Genomic DNA, 18,403 nt, shown 5'->3' with positions numbered 1-18,403 from the left:
TTTCATAAATTACCTGGAATCTTTCTACAAGAAGTATCCACAGAGAAGTGCTTATGTTCAATATTTGTGGCAAGCACTTTAAATATGTTTTAAATATTTTGAAAAGAAATTGAATAAATATATTAAACTTGGATATTTGTGTGTAAATTTAACAGTTTAAATTCTCTCCAGACATGAAAACTTTTACAAAATACAGTTACATATTTTTATTATTTTACACATGTAGTCACAGTGATATGAATTAATGTATGGCTATATATTTCCCTTTTGAATAAATATCGAACTCAGTTTCTCATTCTGAAATGTTGAAGACAAGCCAGATTTTTAACAATCTGCTAAATGTGTTCCTCTATGCACAGCATAAAATTATTTTTTTCAGTCGCCTATTCCAATCAGTGAAGCCACATTCTCAAATAACAGATCAAATTATATTTCGACCCTTCTAATGAATGGATGTATATTGATCATGAACATGATCAACCTCAACCAGTTTGTCCACGATGTGCTTCACATTAGATCCTAAAAGGAGTGGAAATGCTGTTCTTTGCATTGAACACATCAGTTTAACATTGAAAATAAACATTAAATAATATTTGACTTAATGATTGAAAGTTGGAGATTCAAAATGTTCCACACCGAGTCTGTAAAATGTAAAACCTGAAGTCTGACATTTTTTAACTAAAAAAAATAATCCACTTTTAGACAACATCGGTATGGAAATACGTACTTGACTGGAGCGGACCTGGCAACCCACAGCGGGATTAGCGGCAGTTCTTCTAAGGAGGAAGTCTGTCGGGACTTTTCCAGCGGATTAAAACATGAAGAAACAACTTTATTCCCGGATTAATAACGCGGAATAACGTCGGTAGCGGTGGGAAAGACAACCGCGGAGGTAGCGAGACGCGACAGAAGTGCGCGCGTAAGTTTCTGGAGCTAGCCGTTAGCTTAGCATGGAGTGACCCGACGGAGCCGTCCCGTTGAAGCCGATCGGGAGGCTCCGCGAGCGGGGAAAGCGAGCTGACGGCCGCCGGTTTCACCTTCCAGGAGGATGGCCGGGCTGCTGGGCGACCTGAAGCGGGAGCTGTGGGAAACCGGGAGGCAGTACCCGGTGTCCTGCTGCCTGCTGGTGTCCATGATGTCCCTGACGGTGCTGCTCCACAGGTGGGAAACATCCAGAACTCTGATCGGACTCGTGAAAACAGCCACAACTCTGATCAGACGCAAAGAAAATGCAAAAAATATGAAATATACATCCACACATGACATGACTTGAAGTGGGAGAAAGAAAAGTCAACATAGTGCTAAAAAACAAACAAACTTGAATTGCTCGTCCATAAATAAATAAATGATGCAGGAAAAACAACCTTTATTTTTCAGAATTCCAGTAAGAACTTAGCGTTAGATTCTGCACGAAAAGCACCTTGATTTTGCACGAAGTATTGATGAAGTTGGAGGAATCGATGATTATAACAACATTTAGCCTGGTTTTGCAGGGACATTTAAAAAAGCAAATGATAATTTTCATGCACAAAACTTGAAACTGCACGAATTGAGACGTCAACCTCACAGGAATGAAACCTTGAATGTGCAAAGAAACAAATAGGTTTTTCGTTAAAAAAAAGTAGGTTGTTTTGTTGGATAACGGTCATGTATTGATAAATTACTCCCTTTTAGCCGGCTGGTAAAAGGGTTACACTTAATTTTCTAGGTACAGTATTCTTAATTTCTCTTGACAAAGCATTTGATTTTGCAGACAAAGATCATTGACAGCCAAAAAAAACAACAGATTTTGCCTGCAAAAAAGCAGGACTTTCTGGGGACTGATTTTGCAATCAGAAGATTTTGCAGGTGAAAAAGAAAAGCCAACCTAATGTTGCTGGCAAAATCCTGTAATTCCACCACAGTAATAGAACAGTTTCCTCCTAAGTTGCAACATTTTCTGACTCAATACTCAGTTTGATTTTCATCAGACTTACATGCAAACACTGAGTTCTTGATACGTGACTGAGTTCTTGAATAGTTAGACAGCTGTTATTGATAAAGTGACAGAGGAGCCTGAGATCTGAATGTTCACATTACGAGGTCTTTAAATGAAAGTTCATTATATTTGAATGTCATCTTTATGTCCATTTGCCAGCTTTATTTGTATAGTACATTTGAACAAACCTTTGGAATATATAAGTAACTTCAGATGACAGCTGAGAGCGTTTTTGCAGGAGCTGTGATTGGAAAGTGGTGTTTTTGGATCCGTCCGGATTGTAAATGCTCCCATCGCTTCTCATCACGAGTCTTTTACGGTTTCCACACGGTTCACGAGTGTCAGATTATCCGAGCGTCACGTGACGCAGCAGCAACAGCGTGACCCGCTTCTCCATCCTCACTGTCACTTCACGGCTGCTTTTTTAAAACATCTCATTCAGCTGATTTGATTTTCTGTTCAATTAAATATATTTTATTTTCTTAACTTAGTTTAAATTTTTTATTTAATTTTCATATTTAATTTGGATTTTTTTTAAAAACTGTTTAATTAAAAAAATTGTAATTACATATTTGTATTTAATTGTATTTATTTATTTAATATTTATTTATTTATTTATTTTTGTTTCTTCACCTTACTATCCATGATAAATGAATGGAGTTGAACATACATTCTATCAGATCCCAGCTGAAGCTTTCTAAGACAACTGGAGTGTTTTTATTGTGATAAATAAATGTTTATTGTAAGGATGATACAGTTTTTAGGAATCCATATTGATCTGACAATGCTCCCTGCAGGTTCACCTTCCTGCTGATGGGGTTCTGGTCCGTGCTGGCCGGCGCCGTCACCTCCCACTGCATCCTGGGCCCCGAGTCGCTCCTTCCAAACATGCTCTTCACCGTCAAGCCCCGGACCAGGGTGAGTCTCGCACGACGGCGTTGGAAAGACGTGAACTAAAAGGAGCATCAGCGTTTCCTGAACGTCTGACGCCGTTCATGCTGTTGCGTGTTTCAGCGGCAGGAGCAGGAGCTGTTCCCGCTCGGCCACAGCTGCGCCGTGTGCGGGAAGGTCAAGTGCAAACGGCACCGGTACGTCCAGAAGATCTGTCAGCCGATCAGATACCCAGAATGCTAGATATAACCAGAGATTCATTATGAAGTACGACAGCATCGGATGAGGAATGCACCAATGTGTCTGATATTCATCTCGTGCTGAACGATTTATCTTTTTCTGATCAAAATTGTGATTTCAGACAGCGCGAGCATGTGATGCAAAAGCTGTTTTTTCAGCTCTCATGACTCCTGACTGACCCAGGATCTGTTGGGTCGACATAAACCTCCCAGCTACTCTAACTGATGAGACGCGGCTGCTGTCTGACGCGATGGCATGCAGACTCGGTGAAAACAAACCGGTGTCTGTTAAAGAAAAAGGAAAGTGTCTGGAAATGGCCTCAGCAGAACCAGAAGCAGAGTTCAGGGATTTAGTCCCAGAGAGAAGCAGCGCATCATGCTTCGGCTTTGTAACAAGACTGCTAACCACTACACAGTCCCAGCCCCTGTTTGAGGTTATATATCCAAATAGTAGTGAATCTCAACACACACTCTTTATCTGTTCAGTCTGTGTGTGAATATTTTGTACCCTGAGTGTCCTCCAGAGGGCGATGTGGTGCTAGAGGTCGGTTCTCTCTGCAGGCCCACGCTGCTGCTGGAGAACTACCAGCCATGGCTGGACCTGAAGGTCCACTCCAAGGTGGACGCGTCCATAGCGGAGGTACCTCAGCTGACCTTCAGAACCGGCTCCCTGAGGCCGTCGGCGCCGCTTCACCCTCCCTCTGCTCCTCCCGCAGGTGTTCGAGTTGGTCCTGGAGAACTTCGTCTTCCCCTGGTACAGGTAAGAGGAACGGTCTTCCACCGACGGAGGCGGGCTTCACAGTCCCTCCTCTGGCCGCAGGGACATCACCGAAGACGAGGCGTGCGTTGATGAGATGAGGATGACCTTTCGCTTCTTCGCCTCGGTGCTCGTCCGCCGAGTTCAGAAGGTGACGCTCCGAACCGGAAAACTGTTCCTCAAACCAAAATCCTCTTGGATCTGCATTGAGTTTTGAATTATCCCAGAAGTATTTTGTTTTATTGAGCACACATAATCATTGAATCACTTGATGTTTATTATTTCTCTCTGATCCGTCGGCAGGTGGACATCCCCCGGGTGTTTGCAGACAAGGTGATGAAAGCCGCCATGAAGCACATCGAAATCATGGCCGAGGCTCGAAAGAAAGGTCTGAATGCTGACCGGATGCTTCTTTGTAAAGTCTGAACTGCCCACTGGGTCTGACGGCCTCTCCCGTGTTCGGTTTGCAGTAAACGGCGTGGAGGGCCTGGAGCAGGCCGCTCTGGAGCTGTACGGCGCCGACCTCCACGTCGCCCTGCGCAGCCGCAAACACGAGCTGCTCTACCTGAGGAAGGTGACCGAGATGCTGTTTCCCTTCGTCATGCCGCCCAAAGCCACCGACTGCAGGTAGATGGAAGACCTCCGTGACGATGAGGAACCAGAGAGAACCTCTTCTCTGCCTTCTGACACACCGGCAGGAGGTTGGAAGTGAGCTCAGGCCTGGTTTTGTTCCTTGGCGCCGCAGGTCTCTGGCTCTCCTGATGAGGGAGGTGATGGCCGGATCGGTCATCCTGCCCACCATGGACTTCATGGCGGACCCCGTGAGTGACCACATGTTTCTGCTCTGAATCATTTCCAGTTGTAGCAACATTTTTCTCTGAATCAGTCCTCCCTCCTTCTGCTCTTCCAGGATACTGTGAACCTCATGGTGCTGATCTTTGTCGACGACACTCCGGTGAGTTTAAGCGCGACTCCGGTGCAGCAGAGCAGTGTGGCAGTGGTTAGCACTGCCACGTCACAACCAGACGACCATTGTTTGACTGCAGGCTTTTCAGATCTCCTTGGTCGTGCATTCTTTCATCTGATCTCGACTGAGTGTGTTTTGCTTTGGTTTTGCAGCCTGAAGAAGCCACCGAGCCGCCGTCGGCCCTGGTTCCATTTTTACAGAAATACGCCGGCATCTGCAACAAGAAGCCTTCTGTGAGTGTGCGGCGCAAAGCTTTGTTTTCCTCTCTTATGTCTGTATCAGGGAGTTATTTTTCAGTAATAATCACAGTTTTATGTTATATCAGCCCTTTATTTACATCGGGGGTATCAAACACAGTTTTAGTTCAGTGACCAAATGATGACAATCTCAACATGAAGCCAATTCTAATGAAACCTCCTGGTGTCAAATACAGTGACAAACTTCTCCTATAAGTTGTTTCATAGTTGTTTTTATAAAATCTCCCTGCCAGCATGGCTCTGAGGCTAATGCTAGTTAGCTAGCTTTCATGGCAGCATCTCTATCTCAGCTCAGGTCTCAGTGTTTTATCAGCTACTCTTAAGAAATTTATTTAAAAAAAAATAAAAGTTTTCATGGAAATGTTTTTCATTTGCTTTGTCGTTTGTTGGGCCAGATTGGAGCCTCTTGGAGGCCCGCGGGCCTTATGTTTGACACTTTTCATTTATTTTTAGATTCTTTTCTTGATGTGTTTTTCTTTATCTTTCTTCTTTTCTTTTTGCACTTTTTCTCCCTTATTATTTTGGATTTTTCATTCTTCATTTGGTTTCCTTCTTTTTTTTTTTTAATAATTTTCCTCTTTTTCATCTTCTTTCATCATTTCTTCATCTCTGTCTTCCTTGTTTACTTGATACATTCTTCATTTTTCTTTTCCCTCTTCATCCTTTTGGTCTCTTTTTGTTTTTAAACACCTTTTTTCTCATGTTTCGTTGTCGTTTATTCTCTCTGTTCTTCACTCTCTCACTCTGACGTGTGATTGTTTTTCTCTGCTCGTGTCTTTTGCGATGAGCAGGTGTTGAAGCTGGAGCTGAAGGAGATCCGGGAGGAGCAGGACCTCCTCTTCCGCTTCATGAACTTCCTGAAGCAGGAAGGCGCCGTGCACGTGCTGCAGTTCTGCCTCGCCGTGGGTAAGAGAAGCGCTCCCGAGTTTGCATGTTCTCCACTGCGTGACGCTCCGGGATCCGCCGGAGCGTTGAAATCCCCAGACTGAGGGGAAACGCTGTGCCGTTTGCCTCCAGAGGAGTTCAACGACAAGATCCTGCGCCCGGAGCTGAGCGACTCGGAGCTGCAGCGTCTGCACGGCGAGGTGGTGCACATCTACCAGACCTACTGCCTGGACGAGAGCATCGACAAGATCAGCTTCGACCCCTTCATCGTGGAGGAGATCAAGAACAGTGAGACGCTCAGACTCTTATTTTACACACGAAGAACAGAAGATCGTCAGCATATTGCAATTATGTGTTTCAGAAAACACATGGATGGAATCATTTTTTGCTCTAATTCCCAAAACGTTTGGTTGATTTTATAAAGAACCAATGCAAATCTTATATTGTCATTCATAGAAAAAGTTAAACAATTGAGATATTTTAGAAAAAAAATGTGTTTAAACAGTAAAGGGCGATAAAAACATTTTAAGATAATAGAAACAATGAAAACTTAAATTGTCACTTCTTTCATGATTAACCAGCCCGTGCAGCAGTTTCCCCGTTAGTCTGTAACCCGAGGATGAAACAGGAAGCTTTCTTTCTGCCGTCCAGTCGCTGACGGGCCGTACGGCGGCGTGGTGAAGCTGCAGACGATGACCTGCCTGTTCGAGGCGTACGAACACGTCCTGTCGCTGCTGGAGAAGGTCTTCACCCCCATGTTCTGCCACAGCGACGAGGTCAGACCAGAAAACCACCTCACATCACTTTCAAAGTTTAGTCAGATCTGCAAGTGAGACGTATTTCAAAATAAAAGACTTCTTTGGACTCAAAACTGAAATTTTAGATGATGATATAAAATTTGTTAAATGTGAAAAATTCCAGAAAATATTGAAGTTTAGGCATTAAAATATAAGTCTTTGTAATTTTTTTTTTTTTTTTAATTTTTAAGTTATTTCAATGTCAGTTTAGTGATCAGAGAGGGCCGCATGTTGTCCCTGAACCACGAGTTTGACATCCAGACATTTTACTCTTCATGTCATGCTTTTGTGAGACTACTTTTTTAGTCTTCTTTATTTACTGAAAAACTGAAATGAAGTTATCAATCATGAAGGAAATAGTCGAGAAAATAATGAAAATATATCTTTATTTCAGTTCACACTTCCCCCACCTTTTATTGGTTTAATCATCTCAACTTGTTTCCCAACAAACGTGTTTATTTAAGTCTTTTGATTTGTAAATATTCCTTTTTTTTTACACCACGGAGATGCCACACATTTGAATTTTAGACCTCATAATTAGCATTTCTCTGTGAATGATTGTTTTTTATTGTTATTTCAGGGCGTTTAATGGTATGCTTTTTTTTTTCTTTTTTTTTTTTTTGGTTGTTGTTGTTTATTTATTTGTTTTTTTAAGAAGTTTAGTTTATGTTTGAATACATATAAATCATTTATTCATCTTGATCGGACTTTTTTTTTTCCCCAGTACTTCAGACACCTGCTGAGAGGAGCCGAGTTCACAGCGAGAAACTCCAGAACCAGCAGGTTGGTCAGATTTACCGGTTCTCGTTTGCACGTTGGTCTCTTCTGATCGATTCAAATCAGACCGAAATCCAACCCATCAAGCCCCATTTCAGAAAAGATGTGTTTTCCTCCGTTTCCATGGAGATGGAATCAAGTGCATTTTTTTTAAATGAAATTTCCACATTTACAGTCGTTTTCAAAAACTCCGAGCACCGTTGTCATGGAAACGGACAACCAAGGCGTTCCCTCTTTTAAACTTCAAAATGTTGTGGTGTAAATGCAGCAATAATCCAGTCAGACACACACCGCAGGAGAAACATCAAGATGTTTTCACATCTTAATAATATTAATAATAAAAGAAGGCCGAACAGCGGAAGTCCAAGAACTTACTAATTACTACTTCAGTTCTTTATTTATTCAGGCGAGTAATAACCACAATGTTTTAGAGATGATCTTTATTGAGAAGATTAAAACAAGATTTAACTTATTGTTATCAAGGTTGCTCTCTTATTTGGACCGATGTGGTAAAAATGACATAATTGACCTGACAGAGTGTGTGAATTCTGAACCATCTCAGGATAAAAAAAAACCAGACTGATGCTGACTGAGCCCAGAAACAAGAGATAAAGCTGAAGGTGTGTCTTATTTCAGAAATAGCTTCAGTTTGGAGGAGAACAGGTGAGTGAATCCTCAGCATGTGTGCAGAGTGCATGAACGTGGCGAGTGTCTCTGCTGGCTGCACGGCGGATCAGGGTCCAGTCTGGAGGAGGACCGGCTGGTTCTACTTCCTGGATCCTCACACCACTGCTGCTCTCTGTCCGCTGCCTGAATGTCTGAGGCCCACGGCACAGCGCTCCAGCCGTTTCCTCTGAACGATCAAAACCTGGTTGACCTTTAGAAATGCACCGCTGCTCAAAGCTTTTTTTTTTCCTTTCCATCAACTTGCTCTATTTTCAACAAGGTTTTGTTTGAAAAAACAACACTGTATTAAACAGGTGTAACAATAACTGTAAAATTCCAGGTCTGTTTGCCTGTGAGCAGCTCTTGTTATTTTTTTTTAATGGCATTTCTAATGGTTATATTAATGCGCATGTTTGGCTCCTTTCCTTTAACAGCTTTTCTTCCCAGTGAGTTCTGAGCACTGAGAACTGCAGAGTATTTTTATCAGTAGAAGTGATGAAATAAATATAATTTCCTTCAGGTTTTCCACTTTGTAACAGATTAGTAAACATGAACAGTTTCGTCTTCAGGCTGATTTAAAATCCGTTGTGATGGATTCATCCTTCGAGATCATTTTTAGGGTTAAAATTCAGAATTTACACGTATTTTAGTGATCGTCCCGTGAAGATAAGCTCATTCAGAGTGTTTAGCATTTGCCTAGCAGTGCAGCTCCAGGAGTTCAGAAGGAAGCATGTCTGCAAGCCTCCCGCACAAATTACACCTTCATAGCTTCAGAGACGGTGTGTGTGTGTGTGTGTGTGTGACCGATTTTTAAAAACCAGACTGATAAGGTGAGCTCTCTCTCCTCTGCCTGCACCAGAAACTTCTCCAAGCGCGGCGAGTCGTTCGGCATCAGCAGGATCGGCAGCAAAATCAAAGGCGTGTTCAAGAGCACGACGATGGAGGGCGCCCTGCTGCCGCCCAGCGCCATGAGCGACCTGGACGACGACACGGTCAGCGAGCGGCTCTCTGAGACGCATTCTATCCTGAGAATGAGGATTGTGAGCCAGAGACCCGGTGTGATGTGTGGCGTCAGGTGGAGGAGGCCACCATGGTGATGGAGGACGACCCCGTCCCCGCCGCTGCCGCCGCCGCAGCCGCCGCCGAGCTGGCCGGCGTGCCGGGCAGCCAGAGGAACCTGCTGGCGTGGAGCATCACCATCCCGTACATCGACCTGTGCGAGGACGAGGTGAAGAAGGAGAGGGTCCCCGTCTTCTGCATCGACGTGGTGCGCAACGACCGGAAGGAGGGTGAGCGGAGGAGAGCCACGCCGGCGAATCGGCGCCTGAGCTCGTCCGGAATGTTTCATGACCGGAATGCCAAACTGTGGTCAGAGTTTACCCTCAAGAAACTTTTTACCAAGCTCCAAACCTCATTCCTCAGGGAGGAGATCAAGTTTTTTGCTTTTAAGTCGTAAAACAAAGTTTAAATGCTCTGCTGTCATCTTACGCTGCAAAAAAGGTCCTGCGTTTGTCCCTGATCCTGATCTGAGCTCTGTTGCTTCTGTCTTCCAGCGGTCGGCCATGAAACCGAGAAGTGGTCGGTCTTCAGAAGATACCTGGAGTTCTACGTCCTGGACTCCAAACTCACCGAATTTCACGGTAACATGAAGCCTTGGGCACGCGCGGAATAAATATCTTCTATTTGTGATTTTATGTTTTATTTTCAACTCCTCTTTCTTTTTTCCTTTCTTTCTTCTCAGGCACGTTTGCAGACGCACAGCTCCCATCCAAAAGAATCATCGGACCAAAGAATTACGAGTTCCTCTCCTCGAAAAGAGAAGAATTTGAGGAATATTTACAAGTAAATCATTTTGAATGTTACAGACTTTTAGAGAAAGGGATTAGCTGGAATTCATCTAAACACTTACGGCTTTTAAATAACATTTAGAAAATCTGACATATATCGAACATTTCTTGTTAATTTGTTACTCTACTGACTAAATCATAATGAAGACAATTTATAGAGGCTATAATTTTACAGTCAGTGACTTTTAGCTTTAACTTTAAGCCAGAATAGATTCACATATTTGCATGTTTTCAAGAGATATGAGGAGAAGAAAGTCTGTTTCAGAGGATAATTCAGCATTGGCCAGTGAGTAATATAGAGAAGTAAAGTGACAGTAAATGTAGAGATCGGACTCCTGGTGGGTTCAGTTTCATCCCGCGGGCCTCATGTTGAACCCCCTGCCGTGCACACACGACATGCACTAATAACACAGGTGGTTTGTTGCGTCTGCGCAGAGACTCCTGCAGCATCCGGAGCTGAGAAACAGCCAGCTGCTGGCGGACTTCCTGTCTCCTCACAGCATGGAGTCCCAGTTCCTGGAGCGGATGCTGCCCGACGTCAACCTGGGTACGGCCCCCGCCACCTCCTCCTCATCCTCCTCATCCTCATCCTCCTCCTCATCCTCCTCCTCCTCATCCTCCTCAGAGATTCACAGAATTGTTTCTCCCATTTAATATAGTTTGACACATTTCGGTGGGACATTCACAGCTGATACTGTCATGGTTTCTCATTCAGGCCTAAACATTTCACCTTTAGCAGGGTTGAGCATCCTGGTCCTGGAGGGTTGAACAGTCCTGCATGTTTTCAGTGTTTCTCACACACCTGAGTGTAATGAGTGGATCAGGAGAAACCAGCAGAAAGCCTGATAACCAGCCGGTCATTAGTATCAGGTGTGTTTCCCTCCAGGGCCACAGCTGCCTCACCCTGGTTGTTTTTAATTTAAAAAAATAAATGTTACAAATTATTTTAAAAGCACAAAAAGAAACAAGCGCGTAAATCACAATGTTTTATGTTCAGTGGTCAGCTGCATGCCGTCCGCTGGAGTGGACGTTGAAGTAACTTTATGAAGAAGAAAAAATCATGTTTGTGAAGGTATTTTTTTTCATGTCCTCAGAAGACTATGAATACTTTATAGAAAACTCTCGGCCAAAGCTTTCATGATTCACGCAGCAGAGGGCCGGAACTCTGACACCTTCCACAGCTTTCACATGTTCTAAAACTTTCTCAAGTTCTAAAACTTTCACACATTTCAGCACTTCCACACATTCTTAAACTCCCACACATTGTGTAACTTACTTACTTGGTCGTTGCCGAAACTCCGTGGAGTTCAGGGGAACGTCTTGTCCCACCATGAGTTTTTCTATTCAGTTTTTGAAAATAAATTTATTTATTTGAAAATCAATAAAAGAATATATAAACAAAATGAAATAAGTGCGACATAGAACCATTGATTGTTTTACTGAAACTGATATTAGTGAATCTGTTTTTCTTTTTTACATTTTTGTGATCGCCCTGTCATTTAAAGTGTTTTTCTTTTTTTATTTTGCAGGAAAAATATTCAAGTCTGTTCCAGGAAAGCTGATGAAAGAGGTGAGTTCTGTCCTGAGGGCTGTAAACCTGACGGATGAGCTCTGCTGTTTGACTCCTGACTTTAAATACGTGACTTTAAAAGAAAAACCCTGCAACAACGAAAAGCAGGGTGGAGGACAGGATGGGTTTTATTGGCACCTCTTCATCAGCAAGCTGCTCCTTCTTCTCAGTAAATGAGAGATTTCAGTCCAGCATCGTTCTGAAAAGAATCGAAGGATTTCCTGTGATTGGACAGTGATTAACTCTCAGGAAGCAAACTAACGCTCAGTCAGTAAGAGGGGAGAAATGTGGAGGTGGTGCAGTTCAGAGGAAACGACAAAGGAAAAAAATCAGAAATGGAAAGTTTTTTAAATTGATAAAATATTAAAAAATATTTTCTTGTCAAAAATATGCTAATGAGTCAAATGGGGAAAAAAAGTCGAGCTGAAATTTATAATGAATAAAATGTGCTATATTTGATTGTTTCGTTTAATCAAATTGGTTTTTATAATCAAGGTTGAAGAAATAAGACTTTTATTTTATAAAAACAAGTATGGGTTTGGAATAAGTAAAAAAAAAAAATGAAAAAAAATTTAATTTGAAAAAATGATGGTGCGAAATGTGAATGAAGTTGTATAGAACATCGAATATTATTAAATAAGCAATTTAAATTAAGACAAATAAAATGTTAAGGGCATTTTAAAGCTGTATGATAAATTAAAAAATAAGCAATATATAAAGAAATTTTAACCCCAGGGTTCTTATGTTTGACACCCCTAATTTAAATACATTAAAATAAATTATACTAAACCTTCAAAACGTTGAGACTGAAGTTTAAAATGTTAATCTACTCTATTTTAAACCATAAAGGAGGTTTGAAAGTGTCTATTTTGCTGAAATATCATGGATAAGCTATACAAACTGAGAAAACCAGTTTGGAATATCCATTAAAAAAACGGAGTGGAAGAGAACCTCGTCTGGTCTTCGGCTTCTGACGTCTTTGTGCTTCAGATGAAGAGATTCAGCGGCTGACAGACTTCATGCTGAGTCCTCGGTGTGACTGTTTTTCACAGAAAGGCCAGAACCTGGACCCGTTCATTCAGTCCTTCTTCAACTCCTGCGAGTCGCCCAAACCCAAGCCGAGCCGCCCCGAGCTGACCATCCTCAGCCCGTCGGCCGAGAACAACAAGAAGGTACGACTCGGCGCTCCGGGCATCCCTGAGTCAGTAAATAAGCTTTAATTCTTCGTTTGCCCTGCAGCTTTTCAACGACCTGTTCAGGGACAACGCCGGGGAGCCCGAGGGTCCGGGCCGGAGACGCGACCAGGCCGACGTGATGAAGGTGGACGGCATGTACGACTACATGATGTATGTGGGTAAGCGAACGCACCGCCGCTTCTCCGTGTCGGCCCGCGACTGGAATCCACCTCCGAGTGAAAGAACCGCAGCGCCCGCTTCCTCTTCGCACAACTTTAACGGGTCAGCTGTGGAGGGTGTTTGGGTGTGTTTGAGTGTGTGTGTGTGTAAAGTCCCGCTCTGCGCTCCAGGCCACGTGGTCTTCCACGTGTCGGACTGGCTGCACCACATGCTGGTCGCCGGCCGGATCCTGTTCAAGAGCACGTTTGAAGCCTACATGGACCAGTACATGCAGTCCAAGCTGGACCAGATCCTCCAGGAGCACCGCGTGGTTTCCCTCATCACGCAGCTCCGAGGTACGGCCCGGTCCAGACCGGTTCAGACGATCGCCTCGTCGTCTCGCTGGTTTGTTAAAGTGCGGTTTCCTCCCGCAGACGCCATCTTCTGCGAGAACAGCGAGGAGCGGACGGCGGAAGCCAAGCAGACCCGGGCCAAGCAGACGTTCGAGGAGATGATGAAGTATCTGCCGGGTGGGTCGGTCGGCCGCTCCTCCGTCCTCACAGCCGCTCATGGTTCATTCAAACAAACAGCTCTCAGCACGTCCACATCGAATACAACTAAAACCATGAACTCCTGAAGCCTGGCAAACTCACTGCTAATAAAACTCTCGACTCTCGTTGGTCTTTGATGACTTGAAAAACGTCACTTTCTGCCTCTCAGAATTTTTCTGAAGGAAAGTTTGTTGTGATGCCGCCGCAGCGCTCTAAGAACCTTCTCTTTTGATTCCAGACTTTGTGGGCAGGTGTATCGGTGAAGACGCCAAGTATGAAGGCATCCAGCTTCTGTTCGAGGCGCTGCAGCAGCCGCTGCTCAACAAACAGGTAGAGAGGAGTTCATAGTCCAACTTCAACTGGAGATTTTTTTATCCTGAGTGTCGTCCAAAGTGACGTTAATTCAACAGAAAGAATAAGTCAGTCTGTTCAAACAAAAACCATCTCAGTGTTGCAATAACTGGAAGAGAGAGAAAATCCTTAGTAACAGCAGTGATGATGATAAATAGAGCAGCTTGAATCACTCATTCTGATTCTATTAAGCTCGTATTTTTTATCGAGCAAATCTTTATGTTATCAAACAAAATAATAAAAAGAACGTCACATGAGAATAAACGGCTCGTGTTCGCGAAAATACGGACCAATCAGGTGTCTCCAGACCACAGCCGGCATGTTTCGTCTTGCTTCTGTTCTTCTGGCCTCAGAGAGCTGATTATCAAACCTCTTCCCCCGTTATCATTTATTCCCTCCGCTCTCATATTTGGACCAATAACACTCAGGATATTTTTCCATCAACATCTGTGTGTGTGTGTGTGTGTGTGTGTGTCGTTACGATGGACGTGCCTCTGAAGGCTCTCCGCCTCTCGTCTCCCCCCACACAGATGACGTACGTCCTGCTGGACATCGCCGTGCTGGAGCTCTTCCCTGAACTCAGCTAGGTAAACAGCCGTCAGCGGGGAATGCGAAGCCCGGCCGGAGGAGCAGGCTCTGTTTGGAAAAGAGTCCCGTCAGAAGCTGAGCAGCGGGGGGGGGGGGGGGGGGGGGGGAGGAAGCTTCACCTCCGCTCTGTTTACGCTCCCGGAGAGGCTTTTACACTCACAGAAACATTTACTGGACGACATTTTAGCTTCTGTAACTCGGCTTCTTAATCCTCCTCCAAACTGAAACCAAATAAGGCAGACGTGCCGAAAAAGGAGAAGCGATGATTAAATTCGAAGTTTCTGCAGAATCATGTTGCATATTTAGCGTCGTAGCAGCTGCTGCGCTGCTATTACTGAACCTGCAAGAGATTCAGTGACGTCCCATGATGCACCTGCAGAGCTGACGCATTCAGAAGACTGTTAGACACAGAACAGTAGTGAAAAAGCTCACGAAAGTTCAAGATAAATAAAGTAACGAAAATAAAATAGCCGAGAAATTCTATTAGTACAAATAAAGCGTTCAGGCTGTAGTAACGACTTTTAGTTTTAAATGTTCAAACTGTCACGTTTTCAGACTCTGAAGCCACAACGGAGAAAAGCCTGAAAGTTTAAATGTAAAGGTTGTTTTTTTTCACTGAACATGGAACGGAGCTGAACGTGGCCCCCGGACTGAATGTCCTTGACAGCCTCTGATTTAAGCTCTCCAGAGATTAACAGTGCCGCGTAGAAGCAGCTCTGCAGGGCTTTTATCAACAAATTATCCAGTGTTGCAGCGCGTCCTGCACTCCAGCAGACCCCTGGACTCCGGCCAGACGGGCCTCTCTTCCTCTCGCCTCCCTTTTTGTTTCAGGACGTTCTGGAGCAAAACGCTCCGATAACAGATCTGTCTTCACTCTTCATTAACAAAGAAACGTGTTTCCACAAATCCACCTTCAGTCAACTCAACCAATCGCTTTTGAAGGATTTTTTTTTTTATTATTTTCATGTATCACTGAAAAAAAGCAGGAATAAAATAGAAAGAGGAAAAAATAAAAAAAAAAACCTCAGAATATCCCAACATAACCTCCAGCTTAAAACTTCGTCTGTACCAAAAATCTTCAAAGATTTCAAACATTTATGAGATGAAAGAAGCAGCAATAGAGAAGGAAAAAAGATCTAAATAAAAGAAACAACTTCACAGGCACGAAATGAAATAGGATGCAAAGAAAGATGACAAATAACTTCAAAAATACGAAAAAACTACAGAGAACAAACGTCTACAAAGACACAAAAATGGCTTCAGAGAAACAAAATGACAAGATTGAAAATTCCAAAAAATAAACAGCCAAAGATAAAAAACTGAGAACCAGACTCTCCTAAGACCAAAAACTACAGAAAGAAAGATACACAATGATGGTTAAAGTAAGAACAATGGCTATAAAAAGTAAATCTACTGGGTGGAAAAAAAAGTGACTTTGAAGATACAAAAACTTTAGAGAGATCATTTCTTCAAAGACATAAAACTACAGGAATAAACTGCTTCAAAGCTGCTGAACTACAGAAAAAATGGATTTTAAGATGCTAAACTGCAAAAAATGTCTGTAAAGGTACAAGGAAATGAAAACATTAAAAGATCAGGCCAAGACAAAACTGATACCAAATCGGAAATATTTATAAAAAAAATCCAAAGAATATGTACGATGATTAAAAAATCAGCTACAAAGATGTCAACTCGACTTCTTAGATTATATAAAGCAGCAACATAAGAGCTGCAAAGATGCAAAACATTGCAACAAATAAATTCAGAAGAGTGATCATAAATAATACGATTGTGTTTCAAAAGACATTAATAATTATACAATATAAAAAAAATAAAAGAAAATTGTCTACAAACACAACTGCAGCGAAACTCAGTGATAGTGACGTGAATCTTTATGAAAATGAAGTTACTGAATTACTGAAAGTACAGAAAAACCAAAATACAGGCAGAGCGGGAAGTTTCAGTTCAAGCTTTAAAAACCTCGGAGTCTCACTTCCTCCCCGTCGCTCTGAGAACAGACGTCCTTCTTCTCCGCCGCTCTTGGCCGTGAACCAAAACGCCTCTCTGGGAATGTAAGATGTGAAAATGTCAGGGATACGGGGGTTCGATTCCAGCTGGCCTCAGACTCTCCGCCTGTGTCCGTCTGCAGCGGGACAGCGGCGTCTCGCCGCGAGACGCGACCTTTTGGCCCGTTTGACGCTGCCGTTTCCTCCCAGCAGGGGGCCGAGGAGCCGCTGGTCCTGGCAACCAAGTGCAATACTCTCAACTGTTTCCAAAGCTCGGGGACCATCATTCCTCTGTACACTAAAAGCACTAATAAAGGAATCTATTTATTCACTTTTAAGTCCGTCGTCTTCTTTTTTTTTTTGTTGCTTTCTGTAAATTTTCACTGATTTCTGTTTGCTTGTTGTGACGTCAAAAGGCCTCAGGTCAGGTTTTGTATCGGCTCTGCTGGACCCAGCTGGGATGCTCCGGAACACACACACACCTCTCCTGTGGCTTCACTGCTCTCTGTTTCCCACCTAAACAACCGGTTTCATCTTGAACGCTGAATCCCAAAAATCTGGCGTCACTTCTAAAGAGCCCACAGAGATGTGATCTCTGCTCCAGTAACAAAAAAAAATCATCTGTTCACACCCTCGCTGATGGACGAGGCCTTGAACATCTGGTTACAGTCCGGGTGACGGTCCGGAGATGACAGGGACTCTCAGCCACAGACGCAATGAGTCATATTCATTTAGAAAACATTAAGTTTACTATCACAGGGGGTGTTGAGAAATTCTATGCTTCCTGGCAGCCGGAGTAATGTTGATGTAAATCTCCAGTTGACCCGCTGAGCTACGTGTGTAAAGTCTTAGACATACAGCACTATTTGTTAATTTTCAATTGTTTTCTTTTGTTTTTATCAGTATTTCCAAACGTTGAGATACAGACAACAATAGAGGCTATAAAACTTGAAAAAAGAGGAAAATCCCTAAAAACCACAGAGACTCTTCGTTCCTCTTTAAATCAAAGCCGCCGTGCGTTGATGTCCCGTCCTCGTTTTCGCCAGAAACCTAAAAACGAAACCGAAATCAACGACTTCGATGCCTCAGCAATTGAAGTCGTGCGTGTGACGCCATTCCTAACCTCTTCACCGCTTCACATGGGAGCTTTTGGCTTTTAGCTGTAGAGAACAAACGGATCCCCGTAACGCCGAAAACATTCAGCGATTACTCAGAATTACTCAGAAAGCTGAAGATCAGAGCCTGAATCTGTCCTCTCTAATTGAAAGCAGGCGGAGAGAGAGAAGCCCTCGGACGGGACTCCCCGGTTTTTGTTTTCCTGCAGGAGTTGGCAGGCCGTCCCGGGGCAGGTGGGCCCCGGTGCAGGCGGCCGGTCAGTGCAGCGACTAATAAGGAGTTCCTGAGCATCAGCAGGCAGCGAGCGTCTGTTTGTCGGATCCCTCGCACAGAACAGGCCTTGTTCGCTCGACCCGCGGAGCAACAGAGGCAATGAATAACAATATGGCTCTGGCAGCTGCTGGGAGAAAAGGATTAGAGCGCAGCGTCAGGATTTGGATTTTTTTTTCTTTTTTTGGACCTGAATCATCTCTGGTTCACACCAATTTTAGAAATTGTACGTTCAATAGTTGCACAAGTATTTTACCTTCAACTGTGAATGTGGACAAGAAAGAGGCAGTTAGGCTATAGAAATGATGATAAATATGTCCAAGAATTAAGATAAATCCTCTAGAATCACCAGAAATCAGTGTGCTGCCAAAGAGGAGCATTAAAAGATCATCGGTTTATCCTCAAGGAATCACACATGTCAGAATGAAATTCTTAAAATAAAAAAAGTTTCAACATTGAACTCAAAGCCACAAACTTCAAAAAGGACTTGAACGAACACCAGAGATGATGAAAGTTTATCCTCTGGGAACCATGAACTATTTACTTGATATTTGTT

General features: G+C 43.3%; 1 protein-coding gene across 6 annotated transcripts; it reads left to right on the top strand.

The window, feature by feature from the left end:
* The first annotated feature begins 747 nt into the window (after positions 1-747).
* snx14 (sorting nexin 14) lies at positions 748-16,810 on the top strand. Of its 6 annotated transcripts, none has more exons than XM_030110128.1 (29): positions 748-919; positions 1,045-1,161; positions 2,776-2,896; positions 2,993-3,066; positions 3,670-3,748; positions 3,825-3,868; positions 3,929-4,016; positions 4,169-4,253; positions 4,336-4,492; positions 4,611-4,686; positions 4,776-4,820; positions 4,985-5,065; positions 5,881-5,995; positions 6,107-6,262; positions 6,626-6,750; positions 7,496-7,554; positions 8,185-8,211; positions 9,074-9,206; positions 9,290-9,503; positions 9,768-9,854; positions 9,956-10,056; positions 10,497-10,608; positions 11,591-11,631; positions 12,684-12,803; positions 12,871-13,321; positions 13,400-13,495; positions 13,755-13,846; positions 14,398-14,454; positions 16,672-16,810. In XM_030110128.1, the coding sequence occupies exons 2-28, from the start codon at positions 1,049-1,051 to the stop codon at positions 14,452-14,454; spliced, it is 2,949 nt and encodes a 982-aa protein (XP_029965988.1). In that variant the 5' UTR covers positions 748-919; positions 1,045-1,048; the 3' UTR covers positions 16,672-16,810. The 6 variants fall into 6 exon arrangements, with proteins under 6 accessions (XP_029965988.1, XP_029965992.1, XP_029965993.1 ...); XM_030110132.1 differs by having other exon boundaries at positions 748-1,161; positions 12,871-12,985; positions 13,157-13,321; XM_030110133.1 differs by lacking the exon at positions 8,185-8,211 and having other exon boundaries at positions 748-1,161; positions 12,871-12,985; positions 13,157-13,321.
* Positions 16,811-18,403: the final 1,593 nt, after the last annotated feature.

Source organism: Salarias fasciatus, chromosome 15 (genome assembly GCF_902148845.1).
Source record: "Salarias fasciatus chromosome 15, fSalaFa1.1, whole genome shotgun sequence".
NCBI classification, from domain to species: domain Eukaryota; kingdom Metazoa; phylum Chordata; class Actinopteri; order Blenniiformes; family Blenniidae; genus Salarias; species Salarias fasciatus.
This window is presented reverse-complemented; position numbering and strand designations above follow the sequence as displayed.

What these genes read in the sequence shown, in the direction of transcription:
- snx14 (XM_030110128.1), top strand. Translation starts at nt 1,049, where the DNA reads ATGGCCGGGCTGCTGGGCGACCTGAAGCGGGAGCTGTGGGAAACCGGG. An exon ending in GTCAAGTGCAAACGGCACCG is followed by an intron (nt 3,067 to 3,669) that starts GTACGTCCAGAA and finishes TTCTCTCTGCAG; the next exon opens with GCCCACGCTGCTGCTGGAGA. An exon ending in AATTTGAGGAATATTTACAA is followed by an intron (nt 10,057 to 10,496) that starts GTAAATCATTTT and finishes GCGTCTGCGCAG; the next exon opens with AGACTCCTGCAGCATCCGGA.